Raw genomic sequence first — 23,873 nt, forward strand, 5'->3', positions numbered from 1 at the left:
CTGCGGGGCTGGATGAAAAGACCTACAAACCCTTAACCAAGCTCCACGAGTGGAGCGAATCCCAGCAGCAGGAGGAAGGCCAGTTCACCCGGTGCTGCGCAGGATGGCTTTTGGAGATCTGCAATTAAACGTTGGGTTGATAAGCGCCATCTCCTATGTCTGTGTTTCCTGCTTTGCAACACGGGATTAACAATTCCTGTGTTTCCAGCTTTTCTGCCCAGAAAAGCAGCAAGTTCTGCTTGCTACAAACTCCCAACCACAGAACCCCCCCCCTTCCCCTTTTCTTCTCTTTTTTTTTTTCCTTTTTTTTCTTTTTTTTTAACCGCCCCCATTCCCTTTTGAATCGGTGAATGAGGGAATGTCTAAAGCCAGGGAAGTATGGAAAGATTTCATCCCTGGAGAGGTCAGGGTGGGGTGGAAAGCGGAGGGGGCTGCAAGGGGGCAGTTTGAAAACAGGAAACCATGTGGCAGTGTGCACGCAGGGCCCAGCTGATGTGAATGAGCTATTGAGAGGGGAGAGACGCTCGGACTGGCCCAGCATTAGAAAGACTAAAAAACTTTAGGGTTGTTTTTTGTTTTTTGGAGAAAAAAAGCTCTGCCTTTCAGGCTAGAATAAAAGAGGGAAAATTGTATTTTCTGGAGAGCAAGTTGCTGAAATCTTTTGCTTTGTGTTGCAAACAAAAAAAAAAGTAAATGGCTGATTTCCTTTTTTTTTTTTTCTTTTCTTTCCCCCTTGTGTGTACTGATTAAATCATAAGTTTCCAGTCCTGTTTTGGGGAATCGTTAAGCCTGAAATTGTCTTTCATTCACCTGGCCTGGGGGAGAGGGAAGAGTCTTTTTACCTCTGCGAAAACACATCCCTTTGCTTCTCAGTCACTTTTTGGACCGAGCAAACACACACCGAGTGCCTGCAGCCGGAGGTGGAAGAGGCTGGCGAAGAAAAGCTGCTGCTTTTTCTTCCCCCCTCCCTCCTCTTTTATTTATTTTTTTTTTTCCTCTCTCTGAAGAGATGAATCATGCTCCCACAACTGCAAAGAAATTTTGAAAGCTGGGAGAACACTGGTGCAGGACTAAAAAGGCAAGTAGTGACGTCCCAGCCCAAATCAGGAGGGAGTGGCTTTATTTCATTATTTTCTTTCCTTTTGCCCTGTGCTGTCATTAGAAATTTAAACTTAACGCAAACCCGAGCCCTCCTGTCTGGTGAACAGTGGACCGACTTGAAAGGAGGAAAGTACCTTTTTTTATTGTTTCTTTCAGTGCACGAGAGTGTGAAAGAAAAAACACGTTGGTGACAGTATTTACATTGGATACGGTGATCGGCTTTTTTTTTTTCTTTTTCTTTTTTTCCTGAATTACACCGGTCGTGGCTGAGCATACCTTCTGCCTTCCCTCTTGGAGCGTCAGGGTTCCTGCTGCACACATCTGGCTTTTGTTCTCTTTTTGGGCAGGATTTTCATTCTGGTGCTTTTTGGATATCAAAGTTGTCTGGAAAACTTTTTTTTATTATTATTATTACTATAACAGGAAGGCTGATACCATTCTTAGCAGTTGCAAAAAAAAAAAATCCTATATGTATAAAGCTCTCTTCAAATATCTTTTGTTTGCTATAAGTTCCTGCGTTGCCTGTATAAGCAAATCTGTTCCAAGAAGACTTTATCAGCCGGTCGCAGCTCTGGGATTTTCTTTTTCCTGTTAAGAGGCTCGGACAGGCTGGTGTGCTGAGACACGGGGACTCCTCTGAGCACGTACGTGAGAGGTCTGGAGCGCGCCTGGCCGCGGTCAGCCCGGGGTTCATGGTGGGCTCTTCTCCTCCGCTCCTGGCTTTTTGGACAAAATGTACGAACGCCATAAGAGGCGATACAGCCTATGCGACATTTCCAAGGTGGACAGGACTGTAGATGTTGTGTTGTTAAAGGTATGATGTTTGTGTACACTTATTTATGGGTTCCTTTCCCCATCTCTAATGGGTCTATCTGTTCTCTGCTGTACCTGTCCCCCATGCTGGACAGTGCAGAGAGGGGGAACAGGTGGAAGAGCTCTTGTCCTTCAGCATGGAGATGGCTTTGAGTGCTATCAAACCATGTAATGCCAAATATTATTATCCCTGCAACCAGATAATCTCTTGTGGCATGCAGTCAGATACCCTTTTGGAGAGCTCTCTCTGGCCATCTTCCCTGTCCTCTGCCGTTAAACGGTCCCCTCCTGCTTTGCAACCTTCACCGCTTGCAGGTGGGTTTTCTGCATAAGGTGCCGTTCAGCAAAAGGTTTTCATTTCCACTGGTCGCTTTTGGGGTTGAAATGCACGTCTCCCCTGAAAGATGTATTCTGCCAAAAAAGGCATGGTGGATCCTCCTTTGCCTCTGTTTTTTGTTTGTGTTTGAAGGGTGTTGCTGTCGGTCTTACTGTTTGGGTGTGAGTTTTGTCTGAAGATGGGTTGGAGCAAGGGCCAGGAGTGGCTCTTGGCTAATTGTCCCAGTGTGTTCCTCCTCTAATCTAAAATTAGCAAGTGCTCCACCAAATGGCACGGTGGCAGTCTGGGAATGTCCTGTCTCCGTAACAGCTTTTTGGAGCTTCAGCAGTTTCCTGGCAAAGTGGATGGAAATCGGAAAGGAGCCAGAGGGACTGCAAAACACAGCCCAACTTAGGGATCTGAACTCCTGGAAGAGCATTTCTTTTCCCTCTTCCTTTTTCTCTCTTCTCTTTTCTTAGCTGAGGCAGTAGGTTTCTACATGATCATGTGGTTTCCTTTTTTATGATTTTTGCTTCATGCCCTTGTTTCAGAGTCGAGAACATAGAAAAATTTAATTTTCAGATGATTCTTGTTCTACTTCATCAGCACTAAAATAGACCTAGCACTTATAACTTGCATGGTTTAGGAATAAAAATAATTTCCTTCAATTCAACGTATCCTTTGGTTTTTAGTGACACAAATAACCATAACTTATTTTCTCTGCCAACTCAATTTTGTTGAGTATTTTTGAACTCTCATGTTAAAGATGATGGTTGCGGATTGAATCCCATCGTATTCAATCTCTAGACACCCTGTGAGTCATTAAAAATGTAGACATAGTGTACAAACACTACTCGTGTGAAATGACTGCTTAATAATTCTTGGGAGAAGACCTGGTACCCCTGACAACCTCGGCTGCTAATATAAAAAACCACAATCTTTGTCTTTATAAAGAATATCTGGATGCCTGGGTTGAAATGTAATTCACTATAATTATCTGACTTCAGTATTTCTGATGTCATCAGTTCCTTAAATTAGTTTTTGTTCAGCAAAGCTTAGATTTTATAACAAAATGTGGCTCTTGTTAGTTCCCACTAGTATTTTCCTAATTCAGTTTCAAAACTGTGGGTTATACTGTCTGTTCCTGCAAATGACTCAGTGTCCATATATGTGTGCGTGTGTGCACGCATTGCTGCTCCGAACATAGGCTGTAGAGGCTGCAGATGTTTAAAATAGGAGGGTGCTAGTGACAGCTATAGTTACAGTCAACTGTAGCTTGATTTTTAGTTGTTCTTCATGTTTTAGCTGGTTTCTATAACATAACCGGTAGATGAAATTAAATTCTGATGATCTAGGGATCCAAGCCAGCACTAGAGTGCGTCAGTGGCAGATCATCTCTTGACGTTAATGGGAGTTGGATCAGACCCTTAATGAGGGAGCTGGGGGGGGCAGCGTTTTTTGTTGGGTTCGTTTTGAATTAAAATACTTAAATAAAACTGTACCTTATCTAGGTCACTATATTTTGGTGAGTTAAGAGGGCAGGGTTTCTTATGTGTCAAGTATTGAAAAGCAAGTAAATAGCCTTACAACAAAAGCAAACCCACCCAGGATCCATTAAGAGTGTTTGATCTGGATGAAATTGTAACATACCTGCAAAGCACCAAAGAGCTTTGGGTTTGGCCTACAGATTGACTCGGACAAGATGTCTTTTCTTTAAGTGGTAGATGAATGTGTTCTTTGCTTCATTTTAAGACAGGGAACTCGATAACCATGACATAGGAAAGAAAAACAGCTGGTGGAGAAGGACAACTGGAACAAGTTGTGAACAAAGAAGATCTTGTGTCATTTCGGTTACTAAATGGTTATAGATGGGATTATATTTGCATTGATTGGAAATGTTCTTAGATATAGTCGCAAAAGAATTTTGGTTCCTACTGACTATTTTGCAATGCACGTGTCTTCTGAAGTGTCAGTGTGTTGGGGCTCAAATTTTCCATGTTTAGATTGTGCCTGAAACAGTGGCTTGTGGAGTTACGAAAAAATAACCTCAGCAATTTTGGGGGTTGATGCACACAGTTATTTTTAGCTGTAACATTGTCTTCTTCCTCCTCCCCACATACGAAAAAGCAAGAGGCAGTGGGTATCAGTGTCCTAGCCCTTATGTCGGAGATAGGACTTCGTTTTTACTGGGGCTCTTTTTGCTGCTGCAGCAATGCGAACATGGTGAACTTGGTTACTGAGCGTAGTGGTTTGCCACTGTACAGGGAAGCCTGGTGATGCAGAAATGGCATAAAAATTTGCCATCATCTTTCCAGCTGGGATTGCATTGTAGCAGATGAGGGAGAAGGTGTGGGGAAAGTGGGACATCTGCTTGTCTGAACAGTTTATTAAGCTCTGAGCAGTTACATGCAGGGTAAAGCAGTCTGCACTATGTTATTCCAAGACCCAAAATGGGAAGTCTCAGTGTGCCCATGTGTGAGTTGGCAGCCCTGTCTCATTTTTATGTTGTGCCTGCTACCACAAATATAACTATCTAGGGACAGAATACAGATACCACACTGGCTGGCACCTTGCAGTACATGTGAAGTTAGACAAGCGTTCAAGTCTGGATGAACAGTCAGTGCTTTGCAGAGTTAGAAAATAAGAAATGGGCTCACTTTGAGAATGGGAGACTGAGTAATAGCAACTGCAAATATTTTCTAATAGTTCATTGCTTATATCTATATTTCACCTTTGTAGGTGAGTGTTAAGTGTAGGCAGAAGGTGTAAGTTTTTTCATAACTGGGAAACGAGGTTTGATTTTGCTGCTCTTCAGATGAACAGATTCCATTCAGCTTCCAGTTAAAAATCAGGACATTATTCATGAAATTAAAACCAGCTCAGTGTTATAAAAATAATTAAGGCGTTTTGAAATTAAAGGGGAAGCTTATCAATTTGTTATTCTGCTCCCTGACAGAGGGCTGCTCTACCCCAGTGCTGGAGCAGATCCTCTGGAATTAACCCTGCCCACCTAAGGCAAAGTGCAGTTTGTAGCACCCTAAGCTAAAAGTAGTATGTGGAGAAGGTCCGCAAATTAACTGAAACTAAGGTTTTTTCCATTATACGTTATCATACTTATAAAGCATTTTTATTTTTTTCTGTGCACTTTGGTTTTGGTTATTTGACACATGAGTGTGTTCGTTCCTTCTTTGGGGTTTGGGGCTGAGGGAAGTACTGTCGTCGGATGATGGGTATGCAGTGTCTTATTGAACTTTGTGGCCTTAAAATGACTCTGAACTTTGATCCTGCATCTGTCTACCTGCAGTGGCTTGGTTATAGATGTGACAGCAGGAGAGAAGTGTATTTATGATGATGTGGAGAACTTTTGAGTTTATCTGTTTGTGTCTTGTGTAGAATTAGAATTGAAGGGATAACTTAAATGAAACTAATGTGTTTTCACCTTAGGCACAGACATGTTTGTGGGAGTTTTGCTCCTATTTTTGTCAAGAGATGTTTTTTATGCAAAGCCATTGCTGCTGTTTTTAAAGCTTAATTAAAGTTTGTTGTTACCAGGACTCTAATTCTGCTGGTGGAGGAGGACATCCCAGTGCCAAGGGCTGGAAAATGTTCTTGGGGCACAAGCTCCTTTCCCCAGTTGGGACATTGTCAGGGGGAAAACAGCACTCTAGGAATTCAGAGTTGCTCTTACACCACAAAGTGCTAATTTATTCAGTCATTTAAAATGTTCTGAGGTTGTAGGAGCCTCTTCTGGTGTAATCCTTTAGCATAGTTCTCTATAGCACTGCTCACTTGTTGCCGTCAACAAGGTCACTTTGGACCTCCTTGAAAAACATGTCCTGATACGGTGTCACCAAATCTGTAAAGGTAAAAGATTTGATGTAGCATATTCACAGTGCTAGAAGATAAATCTCTGTAGAATCATTGCAGAATTGCAAGTAGTGTCACTTTGTCCCTTTTGGCATACATTGGAGAACGGTCTTTGTGTTCCTCATGCACGTTATAAAACCTTCCCATAAAGCTTAAGCCAAGAAAATATACAGGGAGATTACAAAAAATTTAAACAAGCAATTTTAAAAATTCTGGAATTTGTAAGGAAATTGATATGTCTGCTCTGAATATTGTCTGGCAAGACGACTGTTAAAGCAGAGATTTTTGTTCTTAATGTGAGTTTTGTGTATATGGAGTTCGTTTGCATCAACAGCTGTTGAGGGAAGAGGATGAAAAGTCCTTCCCCAGGTGCCCCATCCCTCATGTTCCTTTTGAAAGAGGTTTGGAGGATCTTGAAAGGTGTTTTTTGTGAAGGGGGCGAATCAGCTGTTGCTTTAGTTTTTGTTGAGGAATTAAAGGAGACGACTGGATTATTCCATTGCGAATGGAATTGTAAAGTTAAAAGTTGCTCAGAATAAACATTGAATTCCATTTATGTGTACAGTTTTCTTCAGTGAAAACTATCCTGGAGAAAATTTTCAGGAACAGGTAGTTCCTAGAGGAGAATTAAGATTTGCACTAAATTTTAAAAAATAAATAATTGTATCATTCTTGATTGTTAAACTAATTAGTTATAATTGCATTTAAAGTATTGCTTGTTTTCTGCTATCTTTGTTCTTCAATGGATACTTCAAATCTTTCCTAGTGTCAGTTATTGCTCAGTATGGTGTACAGGTACTTAATGATGCACCAAGCAAGCTAGAATTACTATACTAAATATTTTCCTATGTGCAACGGTATCTGGTTTTAGCTGCAACGTAGAACTTAGTTTGGAAGCTGGTGGGAGTGGAGGGGGGGTAGAGAGAAATGGAAACTTGTAAAATTAGGACAAAGTTAAAACAATATGGGGGGAAGATTAATCTCTAGAGATTTGCTAGGAAATGAAAGTCAAAATCATGTGGTTCCTTCTTCTCTGGAGATATTGATTTATATTGCTACTGGTGAGATTGGCAAGTGCAAACTTTTAAAATAGCAGAAGATTTCCTGAGAGGTCAGTGTGTTTTCTTTATTGTGAAATAGAAGGCAAGAAGAGTTAAAATAAAACCAGAGGAAAAGAAAAAGGACTTTTCCATGGTGGAAAGGTAGGAGAGGTGCATGAGAGGTCCCCAAGGCAAGTGTTTCTAGCAAGCCCTCTGCTGTGCCATTCTGCTCGAAGTAGAACTTTTTAAAATGTCTTCTGAGAAGGAGGTCGCAATTCTGGTTTTCGTGGGCAGGCATCGCACAGGACCGCGGGCACTGGAGGGGGTTAAAGAGCTCTTTGGCCAAGACTGTCGTGCAGGGGGAGAGGAAGGAAGAGCCTGGGAATAGAGGCTGGGGTCACTCATCATTCCCACGTGATGGAGGACATCCCAGCCCCGTTTGTCTCACAGGTTGTCCAGCGCCGTCCTTTTCTTATGCAGAGAGGTTTCTGCATTAAGTCACTTCAAGTTTCAAATTCAATGTCTGCAGGAAGATGTCTCTGAGAGTCAGGAAATACATCCATGTGTGCCCAGAAAGAGCAATCAAACCGTCTGCTGCTTGCAACTCCAGCTGGTGTCCTAAAGCCCTCTTCGGACATTTAGTCTGCTAGTGTTTCACAGGCAAACAGAAAATCCTTTGGGATTCACTTTTTGGTGCCTGGGGATGTGCTTCCATGATTCATTCGGTGTCTGAGCTGCAGATAAACACATTCAGGCTTCTGCATGGAAAAATAGCTGGTTCTCTCCTGGCGTTTTTTCAAAGCTGCGTATTGAAACTCTGTTCCCAGAGGCTGTTTCATATTCCCTTCTGCCATCTGAACACTGCTGCATGCTCTGCTCCCACTGCAAAGACTTGGGGTGCCCAGAATCGATGGGCTATAATCAGTGTGGGCAAGACGGAAGGTGCGTGGGGGTTTTATCATCTTCTGTGGCCACCAGCCTGCGGTCCTGTCGTTGGGTTTCCCTTAGCAAAACAGAGGGAAGAAAGGAGGAATATATTTTATAATGATATTTTCTCTACAGCCCTTACTGTCTGTACCTGCAGTCCTGAGTAAATATGAGCAGAATTCAGCTGTTGAGGAGGGATCCCAGTACTCAGTCTTGGGCTGTGGATAGTGGGGTTTGTGTTTTAAGGATCTGTGGACCACCCAGTTTCCTGAGAGCATGCAGTAAACCTCCCTCAAATCCTGTCTGGGCTCGTTTCAGCATAGGGAATACTTGTATATAGTAGTGGTTTCCTTTGTTTGTATTTTGATGATGATTATCATTATTCCTGAATTAGGACTATTGATATAAATACTTAGTTCTTGTAACTAATACATACTAATGTTTTATTTTGTAACTAATCAGGTATATCTGAAACAGCACCTTAAACCTCAGTCTTGCGCTCTCATTACTTTTTTTTGTAGAAAAAAACAGACGTTTTCAATACTTGGCAAAGTCACAGGGCAGAGGAGAGAGCTGGCTGGGTAATGGGAAAAATACTCAAATCTTTTTTGAAAAAATGCCAATGTCTATAATGCATTTTCAGTGAATGACTCAATTGGTTCTATTAAAGGAAAAAATATACTGTTAATTCAGCCTATTATAGTTTATTCTATTACCAATCAACTGATAGGCTTGAACCTCCTCATATTTTGCTTTCTTACTGCTAATTGTTGAACAGGATGTTTAATTACCAATTTCCAGTAGTGAATATCAGTATAAATCAGGAGTAGTTCTCTTAAATTTGGTGAAGATACATTGGTTTAAGAGTAAGGAGGACCAGGCTCAATACGATGAGAAAGGAGTTAGGTGCAAGTCAGTCAGAAGGAGGCAGAATTTGATTTTATAACTGAAATGGGTCGTTCCTTCATTTGTGTGGACTTGAACACATTTGCATTTGTCCTCCTAGACGTGTTCAGGCTCAGCCTCTAGATTTGCCTTTAATAAATTCTAAGACGGTGTGCTGCAAAATAGATTCTGCTTTGGCTGGAGAGAAGAGAATATTAACATGATATTTATTGACTTTACAGTCATGATGTGGTATTTATTGACTTTACAGCTCTTTTAAGACTAAAAAGTATGTATAAATTCTGCAGTGAAGTTTAATTGCTAAGGTTAGATACCCCTCAGCCTCGCTGAGAACAAAAGGGTATCTTTCTTCCGTTGAAAGAATCCGAACGGTGACCCACTGTCCATGCAACAGTTAAAACTCAACGTCTTTATTTCACTTTGGAAAACAAGAAATCATTGTTTCGAGTATTTGCTTACAAAAGCCTTTCTCAGACTTCAGACTGCCTCTCTTTCCCTCTCCATTTCTCGTTTAATATATGTGTAATAGTCTCATTTAATATATATGTAAAAGGGAGAAGATGGGCATACAATGTGTGTGTATGTGTGTTGAATAGAGGTACAGGGAAGGATGGGAACTTAAATGTATGTCATATAGGGGTCTAATGGGATCTTGGATGAATGTGTATATAATGCATGTGTATGAGCAGAGGCAGCGAGCAACTAATAGTAAGTGTACATCAGTGCATGCATATCTAAGAAAAATAGCCTGTAAAATTGCATGGAGGTGGGGAGGGACGTCCCCATGGGACGTGCACTGAGGTCACCCTGAAACCTGACTCTGGTAGAGCACGAGGTCTCCTTCTCCTCTCCTGGGAGACTCTTGCTCATTTTTCCCCTGTCAGACCTTCTCTGCTCCTTCCCTGTCTCCTCCAGCAAGAGCTGCTGACTGGGGAAGGTCACAGCATCCTCGCTGCTGGAGGATTTTAAGGGCACGTTGGATTAAGACCTCTCAGATTATAGTTAAGCCTGACTTGGAGTAGCAGAAAGGGACTAGCTGACCTGTCAAAGGCCCTTCCAACCCCATTTTGTCATCACAGAAGTATGGAGGAGGACAAAACCTAAGGAAGAAAAATGTGCTGTAGGAAGTAGCTGACAGGTTGGGGGCCGTGGAGCATTGACTCTGCGGTGTGGCGAGCAGGAGGTGAGCGGAGGAGCTGGCAGGAGCCCCTCCGGTGGAGGGCAGGGGGGTGCAGCCAGAGCGGTGAGGAGCACCAGCCAACGACTTGCAAATAAGAAGTTCCATGATCTCAGTGAGAAAGGGAAGAAGGACATGGGTCATTAGTCAACGCAGCAAGTCAGGTCAAGGGCAGGAGAGTCTTGTTTTTTCTTTATTAAAAAAAATAAAAAGGAATAAAAGGGGAAAAGCAGTGCATTTCATAACATGGGAGGAGAACATCAAGGGGATGAGAAAATCCAGCAAGGACTGCAGAAATGGAGCAGGTTTATGGAGGAAACCTGAAGACAGGTCAGAGGCAAAAAGTAAATAGTAAAAATTCTCTATTTGACAGAGAGAGGGAAAAGGAAATTATTTCAGGAGAGAAAAGGAAAACCACAGAGAGGGTAGGAGAAATGGTTGGCATGTAAAAATCAGTGTCATCCATTTCAGTAGCTTGCTTTTAGCTACAACATAACATGTGAGATCCTGTGTGTTGAGGCATGTCAGGAGGAGAAATAACCTCTGGATTTCGTGACATGGGATTGTCTAGGTGAGATTTGCTTCCGTTTGACAAATAGAGGCGTTTGGCTAGGAGGAACGGCAGAGCTGCTGAAGGAGAGAGAGCAAAGAGGCTTCCAGAGTCTACCAGCTGTAGACAAAAGCAATGGGAAGCCTATGCTGGATGAGCCAAGGGTTGTGGACAGTCCAGCAGACTTCAGAGTCCAAGTGTTGGACAACACGACCCAAGTGAGGAAGAGTAAAGCAGAGGCAGATGGGGGAGAAGACTGAGAGCAGATCCGTCATCCTTGCTGAAAGACTGGAAGTCACAGAAGGGGTGAAGGACAGGGTGACATGATAAGGGCTGATGTTGAAATAAACCATGTGATGTGTCTTAGTGTTAAAATGGGGGGTTCTAACATCATCATCATTTCAGTTAATGCAAACAGAACATACTTCTGGTTCTTACCATGACCTGGGCACTTCCCTAGCCCTCATTTCCACATTATCAGAGTGCCTTACTATCTTTAAGGTAATTATCTTTACAGCAATATGGGTGGTAAGGAATTGCTATTTTGTAGATAGTGAACTGAGGCATAAAGCAGAGGAATATCTTGCCTGCAGCCCCGCTACAAATGGAAGTGAGAATTGAAGCCAGGTTTCTTCAGTCCCCAACTAGTAGCTTAAATGCTGGCTCATCCTCCCTCTGAACTCCTGCCTTGAGTGGGAGCCACCTTGAAATCATATTTCCCACAGAGAAATGAAGTTTTTTGGCGTATTTTAATGGTTTGTTTAGTGAAGCTAAAAAAAAAAAAAAAAAAGTCGTAAGTTACTTTTGAGTTTTTTATTATTGGGACAAAATTAAGCCATAACCATATATCTGCTGGTCGATGCAGAGTGACATTGCAGAAGAGGCTAATGGGGATGTTAGCGACGTTGGCCTTTCTTTGATTCGCTCTGGTCTGTTTTTCAGATAAATCGTGAAAGCTGGTGTTCACTGGAGCCATGTCCCGATTCTTCCCTGCTGGAACGCAAGCGGACACGGGAGTCTCCAGGTGAGCAGCATGCCGGTGGCGGCTCTGGACGAGCAGCCCTGTGGTTCTCTTCACTTCTTTCTTTCTTTTTCTTCTTATTTTTGACATCCTAGCCTCGACGGGTAAAATACGTAAACTAAAGAAAACGTGTCATGAATCTGCCATGAGTCATTGTTAGCCACATGGCTGTAGCACTTGACTTGCAGTGAGCTGTGTGGTGTGTCACCTTCTTAAGTAACTACACATTTAAAGTACTGCAGTATTTCGATTTTTTTTATTTTTTTTTTAAATTCACTTGAAAGGGGTGATGGGGGACACAGGCATGGTTTCTATCTAAAAAGGATGATACAATAAAAGAAAACAAAAGTCAGAAACTTAAACTCCTGAATCCATATTTAGATCCACATCAGTGGCTCGCTTTCCCCCCACCCCCAAAAGCTGCCATGATTTCCAGGCTTCAGGAAGCAGGAAGGCTGTTCAGAGCCATCGTTCCCACACCCTGCCCATCGGCCATGCCGAGCTCCCAGCCCTGGATGCTGGCTGGTTTCTGGCTCTTCCACAGGGACAGAAAATCTTGTCTGGGCAAGTTTCAAAGAGGGATTGGTGTCCAAGATAAGAAAAAAAGCATTTCCTTTCATTGAATTACGCATGTTTGAAACAAATAGAGTAATTTATCAGGGCCCTGAATAGTGACTTTGCTTGGACTGTTCATAGAGAGGACACTTCTTGCCTTGCCCTGCTCATTACGAGCAGGGGTCTCACCTGAATCTCCTTCCATTTAGCTGAGAGACTTGAAAGAAAAACAGGGATTGAATCACTGACTGTCAATGGGAAATTCAAACCGTGTCTTTTCAGAGTGTAGGCTAAGAAGGGAGAATTTGGGTAACTGACCAGAGAGGTTTATCCTAGGTAGAAGTTCTAGGTCCCATCAAAGTTAATAAGTGCTTTTTTATTTTTTAAAAAATAGGCCTGTGTTTAGAATAGTCATGAACAGTGAACAGCTGTTTCAAGACTGTTTTACAGGAGAACCTGCAGTATCACCATGCTGCTTCTTTCCTAATTGTGTCCCCGAATCCCTTGCCTCTTGGTATGATATTTTTACACTTCAGGCAGGAGTTATTGCGCTGCGTTAGGCTGCAAAATGACCTGCGCTCATTCGACTTGCCAAACCTATAATCATGTATTCATGTGGATCAATATTAGTTAGATACTTAGTAATTACCTAATGCAATATCATACTATAGAAATACAATATTAATTATGTAATCAGGTAGCCATATATACAAATATATATTAATAATTATAATAATACATGTCTGTAACACAAGCACAAAGAGGCAGGTTTTTAAGCTGATTAATGTGCTCTCTGGTTGGACTGGAGCAGCAGGAAGATCTCGGGCTCTGCAGGTTCTAGCCTTTCTAGAAATAACGCCCTTACTGCACGTGCATCCCTCCGGCTGCACTGCGGTGCTGCGCAGCGTAGAGAGGGCAAGAAAAATCTGGCAACACCTAACAGCAATAAAACCACTAGCTGTCATAATGTGGCTAACTTGACAATACACAACTTGATAGGGAATTAGATCTTTTTCACCTGCTGAATAATCCTGCTGAAATGGCTTGTAAGGACAGAGTCTTCAAATCTTAGAAGGTAACTCCAGAAACCGTAGCTTCTCATTTTCTGTCAGTGAAATGAAATGCCTGGGGGAGTGTGGCAGATACGTAGCTGTCAGCATGGAATTGGAGGGCTCAGCCCTGTCTTGGAGGACGAGGCTTTGGAAAATGTACGTAAAAGAGTTGCTTGGAAATTTTCTTCCTGGGGCTTTTCACTATGTAATTTTTTTTTTTGCCTCTATATTATGTGCAGAAGTGTGTTACCGTCATCATCATCATTGTATTTCCACCTGCACCTCCACAGAGGGGAGCAGATACGCAGCTGCACTATCAGTCCAGCGTGTGCAGCAAGCGGGGGGGGGTGTGGGGGGTGTGTGATGGGAGTCACAGTCCCCATGTCATGGCAGTGCTGTCACCGGGGCTCGCCAGGTCACGGGGGCGGGAGACGGAGCTCAGCGTTGTGCAATGCCTGTGCAGTTTAAATCAAAGAAAACAAACCCAATGAGCTAACTGAGAAAAGGAGGGGAGGAACACCCGCCCCCAAACAGCCGAACATCAAGGAGAAGGGAGGGAAGAGAGGGGTTTGGGGGGTGTGTGAGTCCCCATCGCTCTGCTCCTCATCGTCCCTCCCCACCAGTTAATCTCCTCTGTCCCTTAGAGGCTCCTTCAGAGCCTTTCGCTGCTTCTTGTGATTTATCGTCGGGGCGAGGTATCCGTCCCTTGGCACATCTGGACTGTCCCCGCTGATTTTCCACTGGAACGTGGCTCGAGCCCCTTTGTTTTTCAGTCTGGGCTGCGGACACGCGCTGCCGGCTGCCAGCTGGATGGCCGGCACCCTGGCCCGCTCCCTTACAAACTCTCCGTCTCTTCTTTGCTTTTCCCTTCTTTTCCCCCCCCCTCCCCTCTCCCCCTCGGTGATGGAAAAGCAGTTCAGATTTTCCAGGTTTACCGAAAGGGGAACAGGACTGGGGAGCAGCCGCACCACCTCCAATAAGTGCTTTTCCAATTCTCTGCGGTGTGGAAACTCCCCTGCAGGGTAATGGGGTTTCCGACCGGTTTCGGCTCCCCTGTGCCCGAAATGGGGGCAGCCCCGCTGCCATCAATACATTAACATTATTTCCTCCGCAGTGGCTCGCTCCCATCAGCTGGGCTGTGGCGGGGGTGTTTGATAGCTGCTATCGGGTGCAGGTTAAGGATGGGGAAGGGAAAAAGGTGGTTTCGAGCCACCCAAACCTGCATCATTGCGTTGATGTGTAAAGTTGACGTAGCCAAGGATGGAGTTAGTCAGGTGTAATTTAAGAGTGAACCAATATTTTATTGCCCTGGCTCCTCTCCAGGGAGCTAAGCATGTTTTGGATCTGTTTAGTCGGAGCAGGTTGCAAAATAACACCTTTCTTTTTGTAGAAAATACTAATAATCAGAAAATATTTTGAGCTGGGAGAAAAGAATGTTCAGTTATTGCCAAAATTGTCATTAATACTTTTGCCTGAAGGCTGAACAAATGAAATCATATACAGGCATTATTGATGCAAATACATGTCTGTTAAGGTTTTTGGAAAGGAAGGGCTTTCTCAGTGGCTCAATATCTTCTATACTTGTGTTGCTCATCACCCCAATACAAACAGCTGGAAGCATTTTGGAAAAAAGAGATGCAATATGCTTATATATCAATGTCAGGAGTTATGAAAGCTTTAGAATTTAAAAAGACACTTAATTTTTGAATCTTAAAAAAGTAAAGCTTGTCATAGAAGTCATACTAGTCTTTTTTTCAGCGAGAAGTATGAAAGGAGTGAAATAATCTTCCCCTCTCTAAACTGGCAATCTAAATGCCAGTTTAGAGAGGGGAAAATTATTTCACTCCTTGTATACTGGCATTTAGAGAGAATTGATTGTTTTTAATTGTGAAAGAAAGCAAATATTGTCAAGTTATATTTCTACATTTATTGAATATGAATCTAATTTTGCAGTTGCTGCAATTGATGGGAAACATCCTGTTATGCTCAGTGTGGGGTACCTGATATATAACATATTTATCAGCACCTCAAGCTGCAAGCTTATATGGCTGTTTAATGCAGAATTTCTGTTTTGCACCATGTACTTTGATGACGCATTAAAAAGGAGTTTTAAACTCTGGAAGAAATTATTTGAAAATTTGCAGGCACGGTTCTGGGAGGTGAACACAATTTATAAAGCTGTGTTTACTGTTGTTTTTAAATCCTTGAATCCACCCAGCATGTGTGAGTTGGATGTATGGATGCTACAGAAAGCATCAGATCGTAACTCTTTCTGCTTTGGTCCCATAGAATGTGAGAATTTCTTGGAGGATGGGCTGAATAGCGTCTGTGCCTCGTCACAGGGTGTCCTTAAAAGAGAGTCCGGGAGCGAGTCTGACCTCTTCCCCTTGCCTGGTGATGGGATGGAAGACCTTGTCTTTGGAAAGGTAGGAAAACTTGGTTGGGATATGGTTAAAAAAGCTCCGAGGCCTGATTTGATAAATCCATACTGCAAACACAGTTCATCGTGGTTTCACTGGTGAGTTAGAAACCTGGAAGCGATTATCCTGGAACAGAATAAATGGGAAGGATCTGGTCCTCTCTTCGGATGCAGCAACATGAGGGATGTATTTACTTGCAGCAGAATTCCAAAAACCATGCAGCCCCCAATGTTAAAAAGGTGAAAGTAATTTTAACTGTCCAAAAGTAAATCAGGCACTAGAGGAACAGTTGAAAAGGTGGATTTTCTTGCAAGATCATTAGGGATTGCACAAATGGTATGAAAGCCATCTTTAACTCCTGTAACAAAGAGCTTTTCTCCAGCGAACGATGACCTCTGCGCTGACACCTTCAGAATCATGTACTGTAATTCTCAGAAGAACCAAAGTTTTTCTGTAAATTCAGTGTGACTCCCTGGATAGGAAGGAAACACTCGCTCTAAATACTTAAGGCCAATTCCAACGAATAGTTTTGTTGCCTAGGCGACATACCTCTAATGCCTTTTTGCACGCAAGTAGAAGGAAAATCTTTTCAGGTTTGCTTAAAATCAACAACAGAGGTCATTGCTAACCTTAGTCATCCCTGTGCCCTTCATGTTGCTCACGGCTGAGAAGGGGAAGGAGGAATGGGTGAGACCTGAGATACAGAGTAGCCTCCTGAGCAGAGGATGCCTCACTTCAGCATCAGTCTTCTGCCGTCTTCATCAGAGCAGCCTGAATTTATTCAGAGGGTGATTAGGTTTTGCTTTTTAAGAATTGACTTGCTGGTAGTTCATATTCTCATTGCCATAGGTAGAGGATGAAAAAGTACCCAGAAGGAATAGAGTGATGCAAAATCAAAGAGGATGTGAACCTTCCTTAGAGCAGCCATCATGAAATCGCCAGCTTAGGTTCAGCTCCAGCTTACCTGTTTGAGCAGGCATGGTTCCTGCTCTGAAAAACTAAACTTTCGGAATAGGTTTCACACTTGCTTTCAGAGAAATGTATTTAATGAAACAAAATTCTGTTTGCTTTAAATCAAATCAGATGATGGTGAATATTTTCCAGTGGGACGGGAAACACCACAGCCCAGGCTAAGTGATCTCATGTGCTATAAATGAACAGTAAAGTCATCCTTAATGCATGTGGTAGGGCACAGAGCTCACCAGCCTCACCCTTTCCCATCTTACTCTCAAAGTGATGCAGGACCCTGGATTGTGAGAATATACGGCTGTTTGGCAGAGCAGAAGACTGTCTTCAATTTTCTCGTGTAGAGTGGCGCGAATTACGACAGCCGACTGCCATTTGAGCCTCATTTAATGCTTGTATGGGGATGTGTGGGAGAAGAGTGCTGTGGGAACACAGTAAATTTTTATATTGTACAGAATTTTAGCTTTCTCCCTTTCTTACGTGGAAAGTTTCCTTCTCCAGATACAAGAAAGGAAAATTAAAACTTAAAAAGAATAGGTAGTGCAATGTAGTAGGGATGCTGCAGGGAGAAAGAGGAGGTGGTGGAGAAAGCAGATCTTCAATTGCCGGTGGAGAGCAGGCAGAGGGAAGAAATTATTTTCTTTATTTGGCAGCCTTTGCATTGTTCTCATTATGCGGTGGATTGCAGACTTCACCTACAAATGGGTGCAAAAGGTTTCTGAGTTGAGTTTAGGAAGTTATTCAAAGCTAATCTCAACCTCAGTCGCTTTTTTATCTCTGCTTTGCTGACTAACTCGATTCCTTGTCTCCTTTCTCAGAATTTATCTGAGTACCTTTCCTACAGTTAAAATTATTTTTAGAAGGACCAGAGACACTAGTTGAGTGCTGTGAGCATGTTCCTCAATTCAATCCTTTTTTTTTTTTAGACTACTAAGCCCAGCTGGTAGAAATGCGAGTTATAAATATTTTTAATAGCCACTAAAATAAGTGCTGGATGTAATCTTTCTTTTGAAAAATATTATAAGATGCATGTCTTGGTTGTAGTTGGTTAGTTATAAGCCTATTAAATAGTATAATTTCCATATCAAATTGGGAAGAGAGAGAACACATTTATAAACAAAGAAAGGATCACAAACCTTTCAGTGTCATGATGATTATTGTTATTACTAGTCCCGTTCTTGTTTCCCCTTTGTGTGGAGCAAGAGTTGGACTTTCGTCTATTAGAGTTATTTTTTATTGTATAAATAACTCCTCCTCTGTTAACTGCTTAATACATTAAAAAAAAATTTAGGAAGAACAAGCCATTGTCTGCCCAGGGTCTTTGGGCTGCTTCCGTAGACATGACTTGAAAATCATAGATTTTAAGCCCTGGTTCTGTCCCAGGACCACGAAGAATTGGGGGCTGTGGGGTCACAAAATCTGCAGGTACCTTAAACTGTCCCTGTTCTGTGCACGCTCTCATTGCTGTCTCCTGTGCTTGTCTCTTTTTTTTTTTTTCTTCCCCCCTTTTTGTTTTTTTCTCTCTGAAGGACACGTGCTGAGCTGCTGCTGAGCTGCGTAACATGAGCTGCCGGGTTCAGAGAGCTTTAGCACTAAAACCTGACTTGTTTTTTCAGACTTTAGAGGCTGTCGCTGAAATCCAGAAATCGCTTCCAATGTGAGGTCTAAGGCCTCAGCAAAATTTTTTTTTTTTTTTTTTTTTTTTTTTGCGTCAGCACTTTATTCCCATGTCCTCGTCATCCTGCTTTTCCTTCTCTGTCTCAGACAGCCATCTGGGCAGGCTTTGCAACACCCTCCTTCTTGAATGATTAATGCTGCATAAGGTCATTTCTCACAATCATCTGGCAACGTCCTGGGGCGTAGTCCATACGCTTTGCTCATCTTAACTTTTAACCTGCCACTGAAATTCAGCATTAGTGGGAAGTTTTTTAATGTGCCTCTTGGGAAATGATTCAGACAAGAGGCCCTGGGGAAGTCAGGAACCCACAGGTCATTGTCAAAGGAAGGGGTCGCAACCCAGCCCCTTGGATTTTGTTTAATTTATGCCTTTGTTTTGATTTGCTCAAAGAAATACACAAATACATAAATATTTTGCATTTATTTTTTCAGAATTTTTGTTTCTCTTAAAAAAAACACACACACAAAAACCCCAACAACCATGCAAAAAAAAAACCAAACCCAAAGGAATAAAAGTTTGAAGATAGAACCTTTCACCAGGGGAAGACTCCTCCACTCCAAATCATAAAAATTATGATAAATAATTAATAGGAGGCCACTATTGAGGTTAATTTTAGGGAGCTTGGAGCCATAGGCAAATCCAATAAAAAATGACTCTGCTAGATTATATATCAAGCCAACCAAAGATGTTGACTCCTTTAGTGTAATGGTATGCCAAAGAAACTTCAGGATGCCAGGGTTTAATTTTTTTCGTCTTTTTTTTTTAAATACTGTAACACCTTTAATGTCTTTGTCACATGGAAGATCAGGGGACAGAATAAGTTTGTGTCTCAGCACTTTGCCTGTTGTCATTACGAAAATGATTGAAAGGACATTTTAATTCCACTTATCAAGACCTCCTACAGATGGAGGGATTTAGTTGAAGAAGTTATCTTATACCCCCACCATCCTAGTGATTTCTCTTATCCCTGTTCATGAAGTACATACGTTCTTTCTCAGAAAACTCACTTTTTATGCCTTATCTCATTTTTTATTACTAGCTTCTCACCAAGTACTGTTTCTGAGAGCAAAGAAAATGCCCATTAGCGCATGTCTGTAAAGGCTCTTTTCAGCCGTGATTTTTACAGTCACAGTTAAGGGTTGAATTCATTGAGGTGCAATGCAGCAAGCCTAACTTGAAGAAAATGAGTATTTCTTTAATGTTTCATTTTTCCTGTAGGAAAAGAACACATTAGAGAACCATTTCTATTCTGCAAACAGGGTATTTTCTTACTCAAATAGGATTAAAGAGCAATGCATATTTACTGGCACTTAGCCAGATAGCTAATTTTTTGCAGAGATGGCTACAATATAGATGTTTCTTAGATGTGTCAGCCACACTTGGCATTTTGCAGACAGAGTCCTGGTCTTTCATATTAACTGTTTTGCTTTGTTTAAAAAAAAAGAAAAGTCATTTAAATGAAGACAGAGTATTTTTAGAGGAATAAGCATGGGCTACAAGTTCAAGGGAATCGTTTATTGTGTTCGGTAGTCAGTCTGATGCGCAAGGTAAAAATTAAAATGGACCAAATACATTTCACATTTTTCAAGTATCTCTTTGAACTGCACTTTACAATAGAAACCCTGAATCTTCCCTGCTAGGGAAGTGGGTTTTGTTCTACATTTTAAACCGGAGCACTATTCTCATCTGGGAAATAAAAATTCCTCCTTTTACTCTAATTCCTCCCTATATAATTTGATGTTCTGCACTATTGTTGCTAGATTTGCATCCAAATTTAATGCTGCCAAACTGTCCTATCCTTCCACTGTACAGCTGGCGGGTCCTCTCTCCTCCGGCTGTGCTGCCCTAATGTCTAACAGTATTTTCCAGTAATGTCTAACAGTCTCAGAAAAGCGAAGCAGACTGTTTCCTCTACTGAAGGAGTATTATCCACATAATGACTACTTAATTTGTCTGGATTTAAGCAATTCAGTAAACTCTCGTCATGATTCACACAAATATCAGATTATCTTGAATAACGCCAAACGTCATCAAAAACTTTACAGGGCATCCATTTAAGTTCTCTCTTGTTTTAACCTGTACTTCCTATTTAAATGTGTGTCAAATCCAATACTTTACATTACAGTATAAGTTTACTACTAAAGTATTTACACAAATTCCCCATTAATGTTTGACATTCCTTACCATGAAATGAATGCTTTTGGAGGGATATATTTTTAGTGTGTTTTTTAAAATTTTGTGTTTAAAAGGTATATTGTACTTTAGTGTTGTGCTGTGGATACTGTCTTTTTTTCCTCTTTTTTCTTTGATGGATGGGAGAGGGGAAATAGTGTGACAGCATTTATATAAACCACCTTAGGAACATTATTGTGTGCCTGTTAAACTGAAATAAGAATAAAAAATAGCCAAACTTTAAACAGGGCTTCCCTCTAAATAGTGAAATACTTGATTAGAATACTTTTTGAACATCTCAGTTTATTCAGTTTAACAAGAAGCTTTTAGCTTATAATGTGTGCCCATCAAAAAAAAGCACAGAAAAGTGTGTCTGGATCATTTAACACTGCTTGGCTTGGACAAAGTCAGGGCGGTGGGATCCGAGGTGCGGACTGCCGAGGGGCAGCACCGCTCCCATTCACCCTGTCCCGCGTGGGTTTTGATGCCCATCTGAGAATGGGATTTTGTAGCCCGTTATCTTCTGCCAAATGAGAGCTGACAGCCTGCAGCTCTTTGAGCGCTCAGCTTCTGCTGTGACCCACCGAGCCTGCTATTTGAAGACAATTAACTGCTGTGGCTTTGCTGAATAGTCTATTATATGTGATCTGACAGATCATTCTGCCTATTATTATTTTAAATGATACAGTGCAGGGCTCTGCAGGAGAATAAATTGAAACTTCCCACGTCAGTCCCTCGGGGCAAACACCATTTCAGACTGAAGGTGATGTCAGAGGGATGCTTGTGTTTTTTTATGCTAGCCACGGGGAACGCAGAATACGCACAGGCTCTTCCCAGGCTGTATGGTCAGCATGTGGCCTTTGGCCAAAGAGAACCAGTTTGGCTTCCACTTACTGCTTTTGGAGCAAACTAAACCAAAAAATTGCAGTATGACTCGAGACCTGTAATACAGGGTGGCTGATCCTGTGGAATGATATTTTTCAATTACAGTTGGATTTGAAAAATGCTGCAAATCCTGGCATTAACTTTCTGCTTAATGGAAAGTAGTGGGGGACTGGGATTTAAGCTTTTATTTTTTCTGTTTTCTACTACTGAATAATTGTCCCTTTTGTGCTGCGTGATGCAGTGGAACAGTATGTTGCCCTTGAGCTGTCGTGACCAAGAGCTACAAACCCATCCCAAGTCCCACAGGAGAGGCTGGAGTTTGTCATCAGGAGGCAGGATGACCCTGTTCCCCATTAATCACTCTCCGTCATTAACACCTGGTAAACCTTTGGCAGTTTTATGGCACCTTGACCGATAACAGGTTCAGCCAGAAATGGTGAGAGGAGCGGGATTTGCTGTGCAGAGTGAAATGTGGAATTGGAGAGAGGAAGGCAGGCAGAGGACCCGAGCTGGGAGCCCAGGGTTATGGCAACCAGGGACTTGTGGGGTAGAAGAGATTGCTCTGTAGAGAGCATTTCAGCCTCTTTTGAAACCAGAGCAAAAAGTCTCACTTCTGTGATGGTTAATTTGCCTTGTGCTATCAAGTAGGAAATCTCTCAGCTCAAGTGAAATATAAAATATTTGCATTTATTTAAAATGTTAAATGTATTCACTTCATTGGAAGTGTTCAAGGTCAGGTTGGATGGGGCTTTGAGCAACCTGATCTAGTGAACCATGTCCCTGCCCATGGCAGGGGGGTTGGACTAGATGATCTTTAAAGGTCCCTTCCAACCCAAACCAGTCTATGATTCTACTTCAATATATTTTAAATTTTTCTTATCCACAGCAGCCTGAAGAGGAGCAGTCTGCATGTGATGTCACCAGCTCCAGTTCCTCTGCAGATGACACCATGTCCCTGGAGAGGAACTCATCCCTGGGCAGCGACACGTCTCTTCCCTTCCCGCCGATGGTGAACTTCGTCCAGCCCAAGGACAGGCACAGCCTGGATGGCAGCTGCACCAGCATGGTGGCCGCAGAGGGAGGAGAGAAGGAAGAGGAGCTGGACAGTATCACGGATGTGCCCACTCATTCCTCCGTCTTACGAAACTCCATGCGGCCACTGTCACCTTTCCGTCGACACAGTTGGGGGCCAGGGAAGAACGCCACCAACGAAGCAGAAATAAATCAGAGGAGGTGAGTGAAGAGCTGCTTTGATTTACTTTGCTCCCACTCATGCATATTTATCTAAGCCTTGGGCTTGGCATGATAAAACAGAGAACTGAGGCTGTCACTTCTGATTATTTCTTTTTCACTCAATGGGGTCAAGACAGTGTCCTAACGAACATATGTTTGTTTGTTTTTTTAAAATTAACTTTCAGGATTAAAGTACTTAATACCTACAGTACACTTGAGCTTTCCAGAGCGAATGGAAATACCTTGGGACAGGTCTTTCATTTGAACTGTCACTGCACCTTTCTATATGAAGAGCTTTGTTAAAGGAATTACTGGAGTGTTAAATCTCTCACAAAATAAACATGACCATTATTGCCCTGACTGTATTAAGAGATAGCACAGGCATCAGAGTTTTAAAAAAAGGTGTGGAAGCTCCTAATTTGGCATAGTTGTGAGATGGATAGTCCCTGTTTCACGGAATTGGTTCCACCTCAGTCTCCCGTGGACAGTAAGTCCCATCTGACTCACCACTGATGTCCCCGGTGGTGCCCCGGAAGATTCAAAAGGGAAGTTTGTCCTTTTGTTCTTTCAGAAGGTACGAGAGAGAGGTACAACAGCCATGTGAGTGTGTAAATGCTGGTGCCAAGGGACTGTGGGAAAAAAAGGTGCTCAGGCCCCCATCTGAGTGGGGAAAAAGATAAAGGAAGATGCACCCCAATAAAGCAGTAGGTGTAAGGTTCCCCACCATGCTCTGCACTGTTCAGCATCTGGGCTGCTGGACACTTGGGGTCAAACCCTGCATGTTCTGAAAGCAGTGGAAGTTTGGCCAGTGTTTTTAATGCATTTAATGCTTCCAGAGCAGGAGTGGCCAATTGTTTTAGCAGCGCCAGGGTGCCATATCCTCCCGTCCCTCCGGTGTAGACTTGCGGCTTACAGAGGCTGCAAGCCCAGGCGTGCAGCGCAGTGCTGCTCTCCAGGCTCCCTGCTGCCATCTTTATGGCCACGGGTCTGCTTTTAAGTTAAATGGAGCTGTTGCTTTTGGTGATGCCATTAAATTAAAACTGGCCACTCACAATGGGTTGCTGGTAAATTGTTGCTGACCCGTATGGATAATCCAGTGAGAGGCAGCAGCCTCCCATCAGAAATGTACGCATCCTTTACACATTGGAAGCTGTGGGTATCACTAAAGGAATATCATAGACCCTTCAGATTTTA

At 42.4% G+C, this 23,873-nt stretch overlaps 1 protein-coding gene across 13 annotated transcripts in view; it reads left to right on the forward strand.

Moving 5' to 3' along the window:
• AKAP13 (A-kinase anchoring protein 13) overlaps nucleotides 1–23,873 on the forward strand; it is a 227,226-nt gene that overhangs the window by 149,035 nt on the left and 54,318 nt on the right. For 7 of the 13 annotated variants that reach the window (XM_072871546.1, XM_072871545.1, XM_072871548.1 and 4 more), the window contains 3 exons: nucleotides 11,640–11,721; nucleotides 15,615–15,751; nucleotides 22,333–22,679. In XM_072871546.1, the coding sequence (XP_072727647.1) occupies nucleotides 11,640–11,721; nucleotides 15,615–15,751; nucleotides 22,333–22,679 (566 nt within the window). Of the gene's footprint in view, nucleotides 1–1,172; nucleotides 1,916–11,639; nucleotides 11,722–15,614; nucleotides 15,752–22,332; nucleotides 22,680–23,873 lie in introns of those variants that run through there. The other 6 variants (XM_072871547.1, XM_072871550.1, XM_072871558.1 and 3 more) reach the window with 3 other exon arrangements.

The sequence above is a fragment of the Ciconia boyciana genome, chromosome 8 (assembly GCF_034638445.1).
Source record: "Ciconia boyciana chromosome 8, ASM3463844v1, whole genome shotgun sequence".
NCBI lineage: Eukaryota > Metazoa > Chordata > Aves > Ciconiiformes > Ciconiidae > Ciconia > Ciconia boyciana.